The 20505-nt window shown below is 46.6% G+C and overlaps 1 protein-coding gene across 7 annotated transcripts in view; it reads right to left on the bottom strand.

Moving 5' to 3' along the window:
* Nucleotides 1-9260: 9260 nt before the first annotated feature.
* The window catches only part of LOC114583662 (signal transducer and activator of transcription 5B), a 68521-nt gene continuing 57276 nt past the window's right edge, over nt 9261-20505 (bottom strand). For all 7 annotated transcript variants that reach the window (XM_028704978.2, XM_028704980.2, XM_028704977.2 and 4 more), the window contains 7 exons: nt 19623-20045; nt 17862-17956; nt 17625-17755; nt 15566-15721; nt 14300-14351; nt 13184-13291; nt 9261-12477 (listed from right to left, as the gene is read on the bottom strand). In XM_028704978.2, coding sequence (XP_028560811.1) covers nt 12351-12477; nt 13184-13291; nt 14300-14351; nt 15566-15721; nt 17625-17755; nt 17862-17956; nt 19623-20045 — 1092 coding nt within the window. In that variant the 3' untranslated portion in view covers nt 9261-12350. The remainder of the gene's footprint in view (nt 12478-13183; nt 13292-14299; nt 14352-15565; nt 15722-17624; nt 17756-17861; nt 17957-19622; nt 20046-20505) is intronic.

Raw genomic sequence — 20505 nt, 5'->3', positions numbered from 1 at the left:
ACAAATTAATCTCTCAGGTAAGTAGCTTAGAGGTGAAAAGTACATGGCAGAGGCAAGCTCACCATGAACCAACTCAAAATAGCTGATTGGGACAAGAGAGGCCAAATCTGGTGCCATGTTCTTGCCTGCAATTACATCAAAATGGTGTAAATTTTATTATTAAAAAAACCCACTCTGGTTCACAGCAAGGGGACATTGTTTCGTTGTCAACATGTTAGAACTCAGCACTGACTCCTAGACTGGATGTCAGAAGCTGCTGTGATCATCCCCCAATAACTGCCTCATCTAATCCAGAATGATCCAATTGTTTTCCAGAGCAGCTGGTTCCCAGCAATTTCAGGATGAAAAAAATTGCCTGTTGCAGCTAACACGCCCGCCCCCCGCCCCACTCTGCACCTGGCTTAGAAGGGCTGCTATCCCTGACTCTCCATTGATCATTCAGAGAGCTAGAGCAGCGTTAATGAGATCCTGGAGGTTGGGCGCTCTATAATTGGCAGTGCAGCTTTGCAAGGCTCCAGCTACCCAGACCAGCACTCGTGAAAGATGCTGGCCTTAGTAGTGGGGTAGCAATTAGTGTGGAGCAGAAGGAACCCCCTACCTGGCCCTGCTGAGCACCAGCTGCTGGCATCAAAGCACCAAGGCCAGCGTCTACTTGCATGTCCATGCAGAAAAGGGCAGAGGATGGGATGATATTGTTGGTAGGGAAGAGATTATTGCCCATTTTCCATATTGCTTTCTGGTCCCCATTTATTGAGCAGAGGGAAGGGATGTTGGTATGGAAATTAATGAAGTTCCTGGTTTCAAGAAAAAGTTTCCTTTGCAGAAAGACTTTGTCTTTTTAAAGGTTTATGCGATAAAATATTAAATAACAATTGTTAAAATTCATGGTTGCCTATACAAGATAAATCTCCTTATGTGCCACAATGACAGTGTGACAGGTAATGACAGGTAGGTAGCCTGTTGGTCTGCCGTAGTTGAAACAAAATAAACAAATTCCTTCCAGCATCTGGAAGTATATGAAGAAGTGTGCATGCACACGAAAGCTCATACCAATAACTAACTTAGTTGGTCTCTAAGGTGCTACTGGAAGGAATTTTTTATTTTTTTATCATTATTAAGCAGCCTTTTAAATGCACCACAGTACATTTATTATTGTTGTTGTTTCCAGTATCCATTACATTAATGATTAAGTTCATGGTAGCATTTGCAAGATGATTTTTTGTTTGCAAGAAGGCTTTTGTTTTGTAATCATTTGTTTATTCACAAATGGGCAGCCTAGAACAGGCCTTACCAGGGTTCAGACTGAGGTAGACAGTACTAGTCTTAAAGTAACATCATAAGTTCAGCAGGATTCTTGAACCAACTCTTCAGCTGTTGTCCTTTAGCTCTCCTCGCGGGACTCCTTGCCAAGAAAACTGGTCTTCGTTTTGCCATCCTTCTTTCATTCTGCAGGTGAGTGTGAACTCCAGGAATGTTTCGATGCAGCTTGGGCCAAAAAGGATACCCTAATTGCCCTTTAAATGCCCATTGTCCCCAACAACAGGCTAGCTAGGATGAAAGCTATTTCTCTGCTTTGCTGCACAACAACACAGCAGTACGTCCACAGCATCCTTTCGAAAACAGCACTGAAGCTGTGCATATCCTGCACGATTCACTGCTGGCAACAAGATGGTCCTAAACAATGGCACATTTTGTACAGAACCTAGCACACTAGAGATGTGAAGTGATGACTAGGAACAGATGGGAGTGATGAATTTCTGACGAGGTGCTGGGAGGCCCAAAGGAAAGTGCTTAGAGATGTCAGCCTCCAATTCCGCCTTAATCTACTGGCACTGGCAGCGAGGCAGGGCTTTGGGGCAGAAATCCAGGCTGCATCCAGCAGAATGAGCAGGAGGGCTGGTGGCTTTCCACAATTTGAAGCAAAACAATACACGGCATCATCTGAAGACCATTTTAAGTAAATGAATATACATTGCCATTTGAGATCATTAAGGCCAGAATCTAAAATGACCCAGCTGTTTGAAACCTAAGCCCTGGACTTTGGATAAGTGGTGTGGCCCTGCATGGAAAGGAAGCTTCCTCTGACCCTAAAACTCTGCCTGCCCCCTAATTCCAGATGCACATAGAGCTGGATGAGGCAGGCAAGTTGGAGAAACACACTTTGCACATGACCAGAATTTGCATCCGAGGTAGTGGGCAGGGCCTCCAGCCTGTGGGTGAATCTTGGGTTCTAGTTTGGCCTTTCTCTAAACCACGCCCACTTCGGGCATCACCCGAAGTCACCTGTCAATCACCTGAGCCATAGCCCCCTCCCCAGGCTAACAATCAAGCCTAATTGCGCCTGGGAGACTTTGCGAGAAGGCACCTTTGAAACTCCCGCCAGACAGCCTGTCACTAAGGTGGCTGCCAAGGGCTCTTTAGGCAACCAGCAAACGACTTTATTTCCAACTAAGTAATTCCTTCGTTCCTCTTTTCCTCTCCTTTCACTGGTCGATAGGAGAAAGCAGCGTTTGGAAAGGTGGTTTGTTGTTTGCTTTCTGTTGAAGGTAGTGGGGGAAACCTATTTTCTTTGTAAACGTCTTGGGGGCTATGTTTCACGTGCTCTGGAAACGGCATCTGTTTTTCCAGAGGCTTTTGAAATACTTTTTAAAAAGGATGTGTGTGTAATTTTTGTTGTTTTGAAAGCTGTGTTTGTATTTACTTCTTATTTGGGGCCAGTAGTTCTAAAGCTCTGGATGGGATTGTGTGCTGCAGTTTGTTTTACTAAACTGCTCCCACCCCTCTGGCCTGGTACCTAATCTTAAAGAAGTTGTTGTTTTTCCCAGGCTTCTCAGGCATTGAATATGGATTTAGAGACTAAGGCTGCAGTCCTAACCCCATGTACCCAAATGAGCAGCAAATTTATCTATCCTCCAAACAAAAACAGGAGCTGTCAGCCTTTTCGGACTAGTAGGTACCTTTTGAATTTTGAGAGTGCCAAAGGCACTAGTCACAAAATGGCTGCATTACCGTACGTCAAAAATATGTTGAGGATGTTACAGGTATTCTAAGGTCTCAAATATAGAATAAATGTTGATAATTGCACAAGGTAAACACACATACATAAGCATATAAACCACATGTCTAAAATAGTACAGGAGAGCAATCCAAAAGCCATCTTGGCTCTCCCAGAAGACTCTAAATATTTCCTCTGCTTCCTTAATCCCCCTTGGCTGAGAACAGGCAGGCAGATACCAATCAGGGGAAGTACCTGAAAAGATTCCTCTCCTCTATCTATGAACCTCCTTTGTATTAATTGTCATTGTTTGCCCAAATTCTCAGCATTGAGGAATGTCTGACAGGGCATCCTGATTGTCTTATCAAATGCTAATGTTTTGTGTAAACTGTGTCTGGAACTATGTAAAACTTGCTAAATCCTCAGGAATGTCACACCTCCGTCTGCCTGAGCTGCAGTAACCCCATCTTATGTGTGATGTTTGTAGAGGGGATGTCCTCCTTCTTCTGCACACCAAAATGCAAACCCTTAAAAGAGATGCTTCTTCTTGGTTCTGGGTCTCTCTTGCCTCCTTGCAACAGAATAATAAAGATCTGCCTTGCTTTCATTGCACCATGCCTCCATCCATTCATCTCTGACCGATCATGGACTTAGGGGACTCAGTCCCTTGGGGAGTTGGGCAGCAAAAGCCAACCACCCCCAATTTTCCTATATCAAGGATAATTTAAAGTGGTCTCATACTTCACTGCTGGCAGCCCTCCAGGTATGGAAGAGGCATAAAGGAAGTGTGATGCCAGGTCTCGCCCCACTCATACCCCTGCAGCCCCACCCAGACTTTTCCAGCGCAGATAGGCAATTTGATAGTGCAGCTTTTAAACAATTCCAAGATCTACCATTTGAGAGATTTTTATACAGGTATACAGACCCCTGCAGAGGGATTTATGGAGAACTCAACTGAGCGCTACAATTCTTAGCAACCTATGGACCCTAAGATTCCCTGTGGATAATAAAAGGTAAAGTAAAGGTACCCCTGCCCGTACGGGCCAGTCTTGACAGACTCTAGGGTTGTGCGCCCATCTCACTCAAGAGGCCGGGGGCCAGCGCTGTCCAGAGACACTTCCGGGTCACGTGGCCAGCGTGACATCGCTGCTCTGGCGAGCCAGAGCCGCACACGGAAACGCCGTTTACCTGCCCGCTAGTAAGCAGTCCCTATTTATCTACTTGCACCTGGGAGTGCTTTCGAACTGCTAGGTTGGCAGGCACTGGGACCGAGCAACGGGAGCGCACCCCGCCGCGGGGATTCGAACCGCCGACCTTTCGATCGGCAAGCCCTAGGCGCTGAGGCTTTTACCCACAGCGCCACCCGCATCCCCCACAGCGCCACCCGCGTCCCTGTGGATAATAATGCACTTTGAATGTATGGAGTGTATGCAGCCTATATGTCTTTTGCCCTTTGCTCTGCTTGGTAGATTTTTGAGGTTCTTGTAAAACAGCAACAACCCAGATTAGATCTGAGAAGTCTGAAGTCTGCCCACCTAGACGGAGAGGCACTTTCAGATCTAGGATTCCTGGCTGCACTGTGGTTGCCCCTGTTGGAAGTGTCAGGATGCAACTCAGCTTCCACTATAGGTTGATGTTTCTGCATTAGAAGGAACGCTAGCAGGATACTCCACACAAAAAACACAAAGGGATACTGAGTTCTCCACTCCAAGATGGAGAAAATCAGTGAGAGCTCACACCAACTGGAAGGAACGCCCTTCAGCAAGAGGCTATCAAAGAAGGTGAACCAGAAGTGTTGGTTTGCAGCATGGCGGGCAACAAAGGCTGTGGCAATGCTGGGAGGCGAGGTGGGTGCAGTTCCAGAGGAAGATGCACAGCCGGAAGGGGCAGCAGAGCTTGCACGAGGATGCTCAGCTTGCCCAGAAGCATGCCAGCATCACTTTGCAAGGGAAGATGACATTCCCAAACCAACATCATGGGAAGAAGTTGAAACCTTGGCCAGGGAAGAAACTGTCAAGTGGAAGAAAACAGCTAAAGCACTGGATGCTGTCCTTGCGCAACTCAGATTGCACTGTAGGCTGACGCATCTGCACGAGAAAGGGTACCTCCAAGCTTCCTAGGCTGTCCTTCTTGTGCTTACCTGCATGGCCCTTAATTCAGTGTTAGCTTGATACTCTCAGGATTGCTTCCTCACTTCCTGCTTCCCTCCTATTCCTTCATTCCTCTCTTGAGAGCAGGCTTACTTTGGCGCTCTCTTCTCTTGAGATGCAAGATCATCTCCACCTCAGGGATCTTTCCCATCAATGTGTGTATTTCCTGTAGTGAGTATTAGCTTTCTGGTTTTCTTAAATGCAGAGCTTCCGTGTGACTGTAACAAGGGAAACTGTGCTCCTTCACCGGGGATCCTGCCTTGGTTCAGCTTCTTCCAGCATTCAGCTCCAAATGCTAGCAGCCCCCGTCCTCCCCATCTCTGGGCAGCAGCTGTCCCCACAGTAGGTTCCCTCCACAGGAAGGCCTAGCCTCTTCGCTTGAAGCCTGCATGTGTCCACGGAAACCAGCTGGTCCCAGCCAGCCATGGAAGTGACTCCATATTCAAAGAGGCTTTGCCAGGAACCAAAGTTATACAGTACTGCAAAATATTTTTTTTTAAAAAAAGAAAATCAAAACGGAAAGTCGGCCTCCAATCACACACACAAATCTCTTAATGGGGATTAAAGGAGATTCATTCGTAGCCACAAAGCAAAAGAGATAATCCCGCTTCCTTGTGCTTCATCTTTTAAACACACACGCAGATACACAATCGTTCCTATTTTTCCTAAACCAAAGCAGAACACAGTCAGCTTAAGAGGCATTTTGGAACGGGCAGTACTAAAAGGAGAAGTCCCAAGTCTCAGATCAGCCTGAAAGCCACAGACTTTGAGCTGAAAAGCTCTCCCACCCCCACGCCTCTGGGGTCAGGTTATGGTTCCGTTGTGCAGAGAAAAGGCACTGTGCTTTCCCAGGGCTCTGTCTCATTGCTTCAGATACATTCTCTGGATCAGCCTTAAAGTTGAAAAGTAAAGTCACACCCACACCATATGTTTAAAGCACTCTTATACGGTCAAGGAGAATATTGGGAACTGTAGTTGGTAAGGGTACTGGAAATTGTAGGCCCGCACCCTTAAGAAACTACTATTTGGGGAAGCCATGACTGTTATAAAGTGGTATGATACTGCTTTAAATGTCTGGTGTGAATGTGAGTCAAGTTTGGGAATTGAGCCATATAAAGCCGTAGGCTGATTCTAGCTTCTATATGCAGAGGATCAGATCTCTCAAAACAGTGCTGCAAGTGGCCCTGCTTCTGTGCAATGCTGACGGGCGCATTGAAATGATAAGAAAGCGAAATGAATGCTGTGCAAGAGAAGGAAGAGCAGGGGAATAGGTCAGGAAAAGAAGTTATGTTTATTGGGAGATGCCCCCCCAAGTTCCTAGGCAAATAGATTAAAGGGGATTAACACTCCCCACCCAGGGCACATTTCCTGCACTTTAAACCAGGTGTGGCCCTCCAGACTGTGTAGGACTCTAAACCCCATCAGCCCCAGCCAGCTTGGCCAGGAATGGTGGGAGTTGTAGTCCAGCAACACATGGCGGGCCACAGGTTCCCACCCCTACAGTTGCAGGAAAGGAGACAGTTGAACAGACAAGCCTTTCCCCTGCAGTGATGTGGAAACTTCCATCTGTTGAATTGCTCTGTTCCACAGCTGTTGAACAAAGGGGTAATGGATGGGTAGAATCCTGCCAAAGGGCCAGAGTTGGCTTTTCCTTTTAAGGGGACAGATTCGTGATTTGGAGGCCTACCTGCAAATCCATCCTAACCTCTTTTCGGAGAATGCAGGCATACTTTACACTCTCCAGTGGGACGATTTCAGATGGGGCTTAATGTGGGCTTTTTACTCACACAGAATCAGGGGTGCCAACTTGAATACAAATACTGGGGGGACCAGGTAAGCCTTACACCACATAACTGAGCCCATTGAGCACACACACCATTTGAATGGCAATGCCCATCAACTTGGGGGGGTAGCCCTATTAACTCAAATATGTTAATAGAGGGCCGAAGCCCCCTTGGCCCTTAGAAGTTGGCTCTATGCACAGAACAGCAGAACTGGATGGAAATATCCCTTCTGAATGTAAGAGCCAAGGGAAGACCCTAGGTGCAATTTGGCCACATTCACCTTTTCCAAGCTGAAAAACTTGATTTCCGAGCACCCTCTGGTGGCCGCGTTGTGCTTAATCCAGAACAGGTAACAGCAAAGTGTCCAGGGTGGAGTGGGAATAGAGCCCTGCATATACCCTTCTCATAGTGCATTCATGATTATTTGTGCTCACGATGCTAACAGGGCAGTCATAGGCAATCCCACTTTTGCATCTTTTGATCTTTTGAGGAGGACTTACTGCTTTGTTCCTAATTGGAAATCCGGAGATTCAACTTATGTAGCTCTCTCTCATTCATGTTTTCAAAGCACAGGGAATCTCTCTATTCAGGAAGGAGAAAGTGTGAAACAGCAGTAGTTGGAGAACACCCAACTAAAGGAGGGGAACTAAAGGAGGCACAAGGGGTTCACAATCTACATTAAGCCAAGATATGTATGGGCCCTTGTTTGTTTTGCAGTTGTATAACTTGGGTCATTTTAGACCTTAGACTTAAATGGTCTTGGAGATTAGGGTGCTTTTGATGGCATGCATAATCCCGCTTATTCCAAAATGCAGTAAGACAGCTCTGCTATACTTAGGCCCTTTCTGCTGAGTGAGGCCATGGACCTCTGCTTCCAAAGGCCAAACTATTTGTCCAAGTAACCCAAGCAGCAGGAGTCAGCGAGAGAGTGAGTTTTACCATCACCTGCCACTTTGCCTTATTAAGTGGAGTTGCAAAGCTTGCAAGATCCTTCCCATAGATTACTCCTTTCCTTGGAGTGATCCAACACTCTCATCTACATATGCAAGTAGGACCAGCTTAGTTGAGAGGATAGGCAGCTGCCTGGGATGGAAAAAAATCCGAGAGGGATTCAGCTACTCGTCCTCAAGGAGAAGGCAGGCATAACTGCCTCACTGCAGATCATTAGGGCCAGGGATGGGCATGGCTTTGTGGGAGAGCACCTGCTTTGCAAGCATGTTTCCTGGGTCAATCTCTGGCATCTCCAAGTAGGGCTGGGAATGTCCTCTACCTGAAACACTGGAGAGCTGTTTGCCGCCGTCGGTATCAATACTGAGCTAGGTGGACGACAGTTCTGACCAGGCATAAAGCAGCTTCCTATGACCTTGAGTGTGTTTTACAGCATCTTCTTCCATTCACTTGCATGGGGCAAGGGAAAGCAGGGTGTCAGGGAGTACCTGTAGGAGCAACGTGATTTGGTTCTTTGGAGGTTTCCTGGGTAAATGCCATCATCCACCCTGGAAGCACCTCAACTGCTTGTAGATACCCGTGTTCCCTTTCACACTGACTGCTAGCCGGGTTGGATTTGTTTGTTCATTGTATCCTCCCACACCTTTGTGTTTTGTTGAATACAAGAAGCTGCCGCGTGCTGACAGCTTCTAGGAGCCACAGGTGAGAGCTGAGTGAAAGGTGGGGACCAAAAGGGGACAGAAGGAGCGCGGGATGTCCCCCCAACAGAGGCACTACATCATCATCATCAGTCAGTGGTAACGAGGCATGGGAGTATGGGAGAGCCTTAAAATGAATAGTCGGGAAGCACTATGCAGATCAGTTAAGATTAACTTTGTGCTCCCAGTTCAAAAGGTTAAAGGTTGTAGCAAAATACACTGGGATGAAGACACAATGACCAGTCTCCTTTTCAACACATAAAAGACAAGTACATTTATTTGAATCAGCCTCTAGCACTTTTTGAAATTCATAGATGCCTTGCTAATGATTCAAAACAAACAAACAAACAAACAAAAACCTAGGAATCAGCTGGTTTTAATAAAATACCTTACATTTTAGCCCTTTCCAGAGATTTCCTTCCTTGTGCAATTAACTTCACTGGCTCCACCCTACTCCAGTGTCTAAACATTGGGCGATAAAGACAGAAGTGATCGACAGCCCGCTCTACATCCCTGTGCAATCAAACCCCAAAGTTGTTACGTTCTTGTTCTCTGTTCCCTAAAACAGAGAGATTTCTTCCATCTACTCACTGTTAAAACTGTAAAAGCTCCCTACACACTCACAAACCTTACTCCCCTGACCACAGTGGCCATTGTTAACCAAAAAACACACACTGGCCATTAATTCCCCTGCAAAATTGCAGACAACACTTTATTAGTAGCACAGGGCTAGAGAACATCTTTCAAAACATTAATATTTCATCAAAATATGTATTTTCCACATAAAAAGTGTCTTTTGTTCCAAATAAAACCTAAAAGGCATTTAAATCTATATCCCTTGAGTTCTCCCGTTTCCCCCAAATTTAATAATAATAAAAAATCAGTTGCTCCTATGACTTCACTTTTCAGAGTGATATATTAGCAGAAAAAAAAATATTTTTTATATATATTTTCCATCAAAACTCTTCATAGTTTTGGCAAAATAACTATTTAAAATAGTGCAATAGTTGTGTTTTTTATGGTGCTTTCCCCCACCCCACCCCGAAAATACTAGTAACATTTGCAGCTGTTGCTTGGACGGGCCTGGCCTCACTAGAGAAAATGGGACAGGCACAATCCACCAGGTATTTGTGTGCAGTTTCCACGGAAATGAATGGAAACACTGTGCTCTCCTGTACAAGCCCCACAGGATAACTGCCTAGCGGATCACAGTGCCCTGTGCAAAGGGAAAGAGAAACAGGAAGTTATCACAACGTTCTGTGCTAGACTGTTGATCACTGTTTACGTTCCAACCTGAAGCTGGATTGACATACAAAGCTCCTGTAACTTTTCTTTGCCAGCCTTCAGTCTATTACAAGGATTTTAAAGCGTATGTACTCATTTCACATAAGCAGTCACCTTACTTAAACGTGATACCTTGCCTTGTGTCACGTACAATTTAGGAACACAGAAAGCTTATTTATTCCGAATCATAGACCATTGGGTTCATCTAGCTCATTAACATCTACACGGATTGGCAGTGGCTTGTCAGGGTTTCAAGTGGGTGTGTGGGGTTGTCTTCACCTGAAGACGCAAGGAAGTTGGACCTGCAGCCTTCGGTGTGCACAGAATCTGCTCTACCGCTAAGCGGCAGCTCTTCCCTATGTCCAAGAAATGCGTCAGGCCCAGGACATGATTGTGTCTCAGTGTAGAAAATGTACATTGCACCCCATCTCCCACACTGACCAACAGGGAGAATCATCCATTGGGCAAGTTCTCCACAGAACTTCCTAATGGATAAGCCCCATGGGTTGATTGAGAACTGCCAGTCTCCCACACTGATGAAACCCTTAATCTGCCACAGGAGGTAGGTTCTGCACCTCTCCTCTGTGGAAGGGCTCCTGAGCAGAAGGTTAAACAAAAGTCCAGGTTTTCAGAACGGTGGCAAAAGGAGTCTTCTATCTCCCCCTACCCACCCAATGTTTCCCCTTCCACTATGGACATTAGCGTATCCCCCCCCCCCCAGCCCCATATCCACACACTACAATACAAAAGATTTCAAAATGGTTTCTGGAATTTGGAATCTGATCAGGGTCAGTCCATAACTTGGTGGCAGAGCACATGCACAACTTGTACCAAGTTGCAGATTCAATCCCTAGCCTTTAATGGGAGAATCTTCTGCTGGAGACCCTGAGAGCTGCTGCCAATCAGAGCTGCCGATACTGTGCTAGATTGACGAAGAGGCTGAACTGGTGTAAGGCAGCTCTTAACACTAGGTGATCCTGCCACCTGAAAATGGTGGAAACACACACACACATACCTGTACTTTTCAGATTTTAATATAAGCAGTCTTTAAAATTCTTTAGCAGAGTCCTCACAGCAAGTTTAGGCTGTATCCCCGGGAGCTTGAATAAGATTTGGCTTTTCCATTTGCCTGCTGTTGATGGGAGATGTATTCTAACCATTTGAGCACCATTCAAGAGCTGTGTCACCTCAAAGGGAAGTCTGGATTTTAAAAAGTGAACAGGACAACCTCTCACTGTACACTTGTTTTGTCGATGCCAGGAAAAATATGGTAGCTGTTAGATCGGAGACTGAATCCTTCCTCCTAACAAATTACCTGTTCCGCAGATACGTATGTGAGAAAGCTATAACTTCGGTGTTGAAGTTAGTCTGAGCTTTACCGGTTAGTAAAAAAAAATAATGTTTGGAGGGAGCTGTTCTTCCCAGTTGTTCAGCCAAATGGAAGGGTGGGAAGCTGGGGGATCAGAAGAAGAAAGGAAGAGATTGGGCAGGCTTTGTCCATGCATCTAGAAATCTCCACTGAAGGCTTCCCTTTTTTCCCTCGAAACCCAGCAATGAAATCCAGGGGCCTTCTTCCCGTGCCACCCCTAATCCTAACAGGGGAAACACTGTTTCTGATTCTAATTCCTGCACTTCCACTTGCAACTTATTTAAGAACACCACCACCATCACCACCCCTCAGCGATCTGCTGAACTTGTGATACCTGGGAGCAGAAAGTTGGGCACATCAAAAGCCAAAAGGTACTAAATGATGCAGGAGCCAAGAGGTAAGCGACTATCTTGCGACAAGGCAAAAAGAATGGCGTTGGGGTGAGGCGACAGAGCGACTCCAGAGGGTTCTATCAACCCAGAGGGACCTGGTAAGAGTGGGCTACTACAAAGGGGTCCGAATAGAAGCAGCGCTCCCACTGAGTCAGGGTCTCTTGCACAGAATGCTGCTGCCCACACGCGTGTGCACCCGGGAAACACAGGTCAGAGGCAGGCAGGCAGGTGCACGCACACACCCGTTTATCCTGGGTGCAGCCGAGAAAAGAAATGTCAGACACATAAAAAGATTACAAAAGACAAATACTTCAAATAAGGCCTACTCTCCTCCACAGCTCAGCCCAAAGGCTCCTGGGCAAAGGGACGTGGCAGTGTGTGGAATCCTGGGAGGAGGGGAGGGAATGATCCCCAACGCAAATCATATGGCAGCTTGGCAGAAGGAGGCAGTGCGCCAAAGCAGAAGGCCCGAGAAAAGCCGAGCAGATGGGAAAGCCAAGCGATACACTCCACTGCCTTTTGCACGTGCGAAAGGGGAGAGACAAGGTCCATTGCCTCTCAGGAACAGCCCCCACACCCCAGTCAGTGCAGGGCAGGCTTGCCCTCACTACGGGGTGAGGAAATGCACCCCCTCTCCAAACACAGACACACACAGCAGCTGTACTCCCTAACGGCAGCACCCCCCATTTTTCACAGTCTCTACACGGTCTCTCCAGGGGAGGCGGCATGGTCATGACTGGGCATGCGAAATCCACTGGCTGTCCATGGGGCGCCTCAGCAGCTCTTCCACATGCCGCGCCACGTCCATCGAGTCATCCAGGTCATAGTCCGCTTCTGGGTCCAGCACGGAGTCGGGGCTGAGACAGAGAGAAAGGAGCAGTATAGGTCAGGTGGGCTGCAGGTGTAGGGGTGTATGTAGGTGTGGAGACGGGTTGGGAGAGTAGCTTCTCTGCTTCTGAAAATGCAGGGAACTATCTGTGAAGGAGCTGTGGTTTTCAAGCCAACTTTTCAACACCCTCAGAAAATTACAGTCCTCTGGCTTGTTTGGGGGAAGCCAGAAGAGTTAACTTGGGTTTAAACAGAAGATTATGCAGAACTTACACCAATGGCAGCTGCCCTGTAAATAAGCCAACAAAAATTACCAGCCTGCAATTTTTTTATTTTACTGGTTTGGTAAGAGGCTAGTAACCCATGTTTCTATGTTGGCCAAGGAGACGGAGAATCCTCTTCTTTCGCGGCTAGCAATTAGCCTCTTAGCAGCCTGGGGTTTTTTTTGTTTTGTTTATTAAAATGCCCTCTACTGGTGAAGGAGGGACAGGCTTTCCTTCCTCTGTTGTCAGTATAGAAACAGAGTGGCCTGGGAGAGGAAGAACAGAGAAACCTGCCAGCCCACTCACTCTCCTGTATGGAATTTTTGGTTGCCCATAGTTACCAAGCAAGTTATTAAATACAACGCTGAATAATAACAGGTTTGCTGAAGAGCAGGGTGAAGGGCCATGAAGCAGAACCCACTTGCAATGGAGAGCCCCCTCCTGAATATCCCACCCACCCAGCCTTACTTACTTTGTTGGATAAGTGTTGTACAGGGACTGATGGCAGACAGCTGGGGAGGAAGCTTGATCCATGTAGGTAGGCCCTCCAGCTGTAGAGTCTCCAGATGTAGTGGCAAACCTGCAACAGATGGGGTCCGCATTGGTAATAATCTCATATGCCCAAGGGACCTTTTGCCCATTGCATTGGGCACCTAAATCCACCACTTGATACAGTGGTACCTCTGGTTATGTACTTAATTCATTCCAGAGATCCGTTCTTAACCTGAAACTGTTCTTAACCTGAAGCACCACTTTAGCTAATGGGGCCTCCTGCTGCTGCCGCCGCGCAATTTCTGTTCTCATCCTGAAGCAAAGTTCTTAACCCAGTGTATTATTTCTGGGTTAGTGGAGTCTGTAACCTGAAGTGTATGTAACCCGAGGTACCACTGTATAGACAAATGAGGATCACCTCTGTCTTAGCATATGTCTTCCCAGCCTCTATCCTGCTTTGTTAGCAATCCTTCGCCCTTCCCTCAGCAGCAACGGCATATCTGTCCCAATTAGCTTATACTCTCCTGCCTTCTACCCACTGCCATTCATTCATTCATTCATTCATTCATTCATTCATTCCAGGAGTTCCGTTTCCTGTTCCCTGCATGCCTTCCATGCCCTGTGTTTTAAGGACCATCCCCCAATGACTGTCAGTATCTGAAGAAGTCAAAATCCCTCCCTCACATCACAACTGGAAGCTGGTCAAACAGGGAGCAGACGTAGCTGCCAAGAAAATAAACTAAAAAGGAAAGGCCCATCGCAGTGGGAGGGGGTTTGTGGAGAGAGAGACAACCCTGACTGTGAAAGCCACGAGTCCTCAACCATGTCCATTTCCTACCCATTCTTTCCCTTGGGGATAGCGCTGGCAAGATACAGACCCAGACACATTTAGCTTACTTCAGGTTTCTAGAAACACAGATCCAAATGAAGAAGCCATCAACCCATGTTTGGAGACAGGGCAGTGGCCAGAACTCTTGGTTGAGGGCTAATGAGGAGAGATGGCAGCCATAGGAGAGAATACATCTGCTTCCCACCCCAAATATTTATATTTCCTTCCGTTTTTAAAAAAGAGCCTTTAAAGAGCCATGGTACTCACTCTGGCACAACTTGCTTGATCAGCGGCTTCACATACCCATCCCCTGTCTTTGCTGCAAAAGGGAAAAAAGAGGGGGAGGCACTGAGTTATTACATAGGGCATGCAAGCATCTTGTCCAATCAGCTCTATGCAAATAGATGAACAAATTGAAACCATTTGGTGTTCCTTGTTCCTCTTGTTTTGCTTTGTTTTATTGTCTTCCTATCCTGCCTATTTCTCCAAAGAGACTAAACGTGGCTAACAAACAGTAAATGTGCTCTCAAAGAAATGTGTTGATATACAACTCATTTAACAAATCCCAGCAGCGTAAATAGAATGCAGAACTGCGACAGCAAAAAATAAAACTATTGTACAGTTTTGCATCAACTGCTTGAAGCTGAATAGTGATGGCACCTGATTGATTTCAGCTGGAAAAGCATTCCAAAGGGTAGGTGCCACAAAGGAAAATATACCCCCTACCCCTAAGCTGCCACCCATCTTGTATCCCAAAGTCAAGGAAAATGCAGTTTGCAGGGAGGACTATACTGAAAAGGCTATCATACACTTGGTCATGCATACCAGGGGAAACCCCTCTGGCCCATGGAGAAGGCAAGATTAAACCTCACCTATATCCCTTCCTAGCATGCTTTATCCTGTTTTTGAGCTTTTCTAATTTCTGGCAACTTGGCTATTCTGTCTGCAAGAACAGCTGCCAAACATGTTTTGTTTTGTTTTTGTTTTTAAAGACACCTTGTTCTCTCCTGGAGCCCCATTCATCACAAAGACATTTTCCCAATAAATCATTTTCACCTGCAATTCCATATTCTCAGCCTCTACACAATCCAAGTCTAGCGCCACCCACTTTCTTCTCCCTTTCCTTTTGCTTCTTCTCAGAGTCATTTCTGACCTATGCTATGTACCTGGCTAAACATTACAGTCATTTCTATATATCCCCCTAAAGTAGCCTCTCTCAACCTCGGGTTCCCAGATGTTGTTAGACTACAACTCCCATCATCCCTAGCTAACAGGGAGTCCGGCAGTATCTGGGGACCCAAGGTTGAGAAAGGCTGCCCTAAAGAAAAAAATGTTGCACATACAACAGTGCAACACAGATCACACAAATTCCAGAGGGGGGGAAACGAGAGACTTGCAGCTGAATGTAACCATTGCTTAGGCTCCCTTGCCAGAGGCATGCAGAAGAAGTCTGTCTGTGATTAGATGTGAGAGTGGGAATAGACCATGCCTGAAGAGATCAGGTCAGTTTTCTCTTGGTGCTGCAAAACCTACAAAGGACTGGCATGTAGTATTTGGAGAAGACCTCTTCCTTGGGACGGTCAGGATACACATAGAGGAGGTATGGGAGGTCCCCAAGACGGTCTGCCAGGGTGCGGATGGAGAAGTCACGAGTGGTGAAGGGCATCAGGTTCCAGAACATTCTATCAGCTGTAAGACACAAGAGCATCATAACTCAGCAGCGGAAACAAAACAAGCAGCTCTGCTGACCAACCAGAAATAAATACAAATCCCCAAATAAAAGCAAAACACCTACTCAGAATTGCAGGGAGAGGAAGCCTGCCAGAGGGCTTTTTGTATGGCAGCTCCTTTGTGGAGTTCCCTTCTCACAGAGGTGCATCTGTATAGCTTTCACCATATGCTGAAGAGGACCTTTTCACCCTGGCCTGTGACACTTTAGGTAAGTTTATTCTGTGGGACCTCCTCTTTTGCTGACTCTATACTGCTTCACACTATCTGTAACCATTTCACTTGTCTTATAATTGTAATGGTTTCATCTTTTTTAAAAAAAATAACCACATATTATATTGTGGTGAGCTGCCCTGGGACCTTATGGTGAAGGGCAGGTTAGAAATTTTATAAATAAATAGACACATTTATGACTACTACAAAACATCACTGCTTCAGCAAATCAGGTATGAGTGACTTTTTCCAGCTCTGCCTGGTCCCTCAGCTACTCGCCTTCCTGAGATAGGTAAGTCAGCCAAAGTGATGCATGCTCTGATAGCTTACAAATTAGACTACTACAGTGCACTCTATGTGGTGCAGCCCTTGATGATGGTTCAGAAGCTACAAGTGGTGTATAACATAGCAGCTAAGCTTCTAAAGGTAAAGGTAAAGGACCTCTGAGAGTTAAGTCCAGTCGCGAACAACTCTGGGGTTGCAGCGCTCATCTCACTTTACTGGCCGAGGGACCCGGGGTACAGCTTCCGGGTCATGTGGCCAGCATGACTAAGCCGCTTCTGGCGAAACCAGAGCAGCGCACGGAAACGCCGTTTACCTTCCTGCAGGAGCTGGGACCAAACAACAGGAGCTCACCCTGTCACAGGGATTTGAACCGCCGGCCTTCCAATTGGCAAGCCCTAGGCTCAGTGGTTTACACCACAGCGCCACCCACGTCCCTTGATTATGCAGCCCTTGATGATGGTTCAGAAGCTACAAGTGGTGTATAACACAGCAGCTAAGCTTCTAGTCGGGCTCATATTACACCAGTCTTGAAAGAACCTACAATGGTTGCCAGTTCCTACCAAGCCCAATTTAAGGTGTTGGTATTGATATAAAAAACCCAAAATGACTTGGGCCACAAATACCTGAAGAACCAGCTCCTCTTATATCAATCTATTGAGATGCTAACATTGACAAGGGAGACTCTGTAAGCAGTAACACCACTTTGTGTGGTTTGGGCATGTGAGAGGGCCTTTTCTGTGGTGTCCCCCAAGTTATGGAATGCCCCCCTGGTGCATCTTGCATTACTGTTGTACAGTTTTTGATCTGAGGTCAAGCTGCATCACTTTACCCAGGCTTTTAAGTGAGTGGATTCCTCCCCACTCCATCCTGCTGAATTGCTGCACTCTTGTTTTGCAGTGCTTGTGATTTCGTTTAGTTTTGTGGTTTTAACACGTGGTTATAATGAATTGTATCTTGTTTTAAATTGTGGTATTTTACGTAACCTGCCCTGGCTCAATTCGATGAACGGCAGAATAAAAATATAAATAGCAAAGAAAGTAAATAAGATTTCACACATAACATAGTCACATCTAACCCAGCTAATAGGAACATACAGGACAGGAAGTGAAACTAGATGCAATTATAAGCCAGCAATTCTGACGGAGAAGGGCCAAGTTAATGCGCAACATGACAAATGGAATGCAATAAACTACAGCTATAAACTTAAAGCTATATTAGCCAATGTTACCTAGAACCCCAGAGACAATAATAGTGTGCTGTTAATGGTAAACAGTTAACTGCTGTTTGCAACGATTTTTTGATTCAATACTCTCAGAGCAGGCAAGGACAAAATGCAGTATTTCTTCTGCCAAAAAACCGAACTCACTGTTGTCAAACCTCCAGGCGATTGTGATACCTCCAATCTCAGAGTCACTAAACCTCAAAAGGAAAGTTCCATCTGGCTTGTTGATTAGCAGGTTGTGGGCTTGCTGCTTGTTGACAAAACCTAGAATAGCCCTGGAAAGAGAGGGGAGAGAGAGAAGTCAGACTACAAAAAGGTAAGATGTGGCTATTGCAGCCTGTAAAAGCCAGTAAAGGCAGCAAAAGGATGGGGGAATCTCACCCATCATTCCAGTGAGGTTTCAAGTGTTTCTTCAGGACTTCCATCACTCCATCAAACCACTGCCAGAATGTGTAATTTCGTCCTGGGAGGTTCTCCTGGTTAAAGAGAAAGAAAGATCAACATTCCTGCCTGTTTCTCAGTCACCCTGGCGTCTTGTAAAACAGCTGGAAGCTTTTTAGGTTTCCTTGGATCCTAAACTAATGGTTTACATAAAGTAAATCCTTATCCAAATAAGACTTGCCACTATCACAAGTTATGGGGAGAACTAGCCATCAGTTGAGAGACACTTTTGTCTTTGGTATGTGCCTTGATGATGACCAGCTGTCACTATAGCACTTCTTGTCAAAAGACAATGCAATCTCAACTCATTTTTTCACCCAAAAGGTTCTCATGAGCTCCTTTCACTGATTAGGGACAGAGAAAGAATGACTTGCCCTGTGTTACCAAGGGAACCCAAGGCTGAGCAGGATTCATTTGGACCAAACTTGTTTTTTTAGGTGTTTTTTTTAAAAAAAATTTATTTTATTAATTGCCTTCTAAACTACCATCTCAAGTCAAGTCAGTTTACACACAGAGCAAGTGAGGAAACATCCTGGTGTGGCCCAGAGAATGTCCTAAAGACTTCTGACCAAGATCCAGGATCAGAAGTCCCCAAAAACCTTTGGTACGCTTTATGTGTGTGCACAGAAAACCCTACCTACATATATGCCTAGAGTGAATTGTGGAACCTGTATAAAGATACCACAATGTGTATTTGTTAATAAGCTGGTTCAAAGTAAAGCAGTTAGATGGATTGAAGTTTCTTTAATAAACCGACGGCCTAGTTTTATACAAGCCTTTCCCAAACTGGTGCCTTCTTGATGTTTTAGACGACCACTCCCATCATTCCCAGACTGAGGAAAGTTGCTTGACACAAATGCCAGTACAGTGGTACCTCTACATACGAATGCAATCTGTTTCGGGGTGCTGTTTGAACCCCAAAAAATCTGTGAGCACCGCTACTGCGCATGCGCGAAGGGTGCAGATAGCTTCTGCACATGCGGCGTACCTGGAAGTAAACACTTCCGGGTTTGCCGTGTTCGTAACCTGAAAAGCCACAACGTGAAGCAAACGTAACACGAGGTATGACTGTAAATGAATATTGGCACAGGCCTATTGTCACGTAGGGTTCACGTAGAGAAATGTCTTCTTTCCAATTCTCCCTTACTGATTGGATCGCAAAACTGGCCGCCCCTAACAAGGCTGGCCCTAAATGGTACTGTTGCCAACCCAAGCTTTCCTTCCTCCTGCACCAGAATGAAGTGTTTCAGACAGCAGGGAGGGGAAGAAGTGAGAAAAAGAGGCATAGATATGGAATGAAATATAAGTCCAGGTGGGGTGGGGTGAGCTGCGGTGATGGGAGAAGGCCTATAGGCCATGGTACGTTGCGCCCTATCCTCAAAATGGTTAGCCAGCAAGTCTAGTTACTAACCAATTCCCAACTACAGTCATACCTTGGTTGTCGAAGGCCTTGGAACCTGTATGTTTTGGCTCCTGAATGCTACAACCCCGGAAGTGATGGTTCCAGTTTGCGAACGTTCTTTTGGAACCTGAACCTCTGACAGGGCTTCCGCAGCTTCTGATTGGCTGCAGGAGCTTCCTGCAGCCAATCAGAAGCTGCGATTTGGTTTTTGAACGTTTTAGAAGTCGAATGGACTTCTAGAACGGATTCTGTTCGACTCCCAAGGTATGACTGTAGAGCACACACTCACACACCCTTACCCTGTTGAACTGGGCCCAGGAAACAGCCATGCTGTTGTAGTCTTCTAAGAGGTTCATGTTGCTATTGAACAGTTTCTGGGCCAAGAAGAGCAGGTTTTCCTTGGTGAGACCTCGGCTGCTCTGGACCTCCGATTTGAACTTCATGTTGAGGGCCTCGCACAGCTGCGACCACATCACCTTGTCGGGCACGGCGAAGGGCACACGGCCCGGCTCTGCGAAAGCGTTGTCCCACAGCACCGTGGCCGTGGCATTGTTGTCCTGGCTGCCGTGCACAATCACCACCACAGGCAGGGACAGCGTCTTCACCTGGAAGACCAACTCGTTGCCGCCAACGCTGAACTGGGATTCAAAGAGGATGGTGAACTTCTCCTCGGTCACTGACTCGGCGCCGCGTCGGTCAGAGCGCTTGATCCGCTTCAAGGACTGTGGAGAGGTGCCATGGGAGAGGCAAGCACAGCAGCGGGGGGAGGTGGAGAAAAACAGAGCACAGGCTGTCAAGGCCCTAGAAGTGATAGCCATCGCTTGCAGATAGTGGTAGGAGAAAGCTATGCCATAAAGGTAAAGGTAAAGGTACCCCTGCCCGTACGGGTCAGTCTTGACAGACTCTGGGGTTGTGCGCCCATCTCACTCAAGAGGCCGGGGGCCAGCGCTGTCCGGAGACACTTCCGGGTCACGTGGCCAGCGTGACATCGCTGCTCTGGCGAGCCAGAGCAGCACACGGAAACGCCGTTTACCTTCCCGCTAGTAAGCGGTCCCTATTTATCTACTTGCACTTAAGAGTGCTTTCGAACTGCTAGGTGGGCAGGCGCTGGGACTGAACAACGGGAGCGCACCCCGCCGCGGGGATTCGAACCGCCGACCTTTCGATCGGCAAGCCCTTGTG

This window comes from Podarcis muralis, chromosome 13, assembly GCF_964188315.1.
Source record: "Podarcis muralis chromosome 13, rPodMur119.hap1.1, whole genome shotgun sequence".
Classification (NCBI taxonomy): Eukaryota; Metazoa; Chordata; class Lepidosauria; order Squamata; family Lacertidae; genus Podarcis; species Podarcis muralis.
This window is presented reverse-complemented; position numbering and strand designations above follow the sequence as displayed.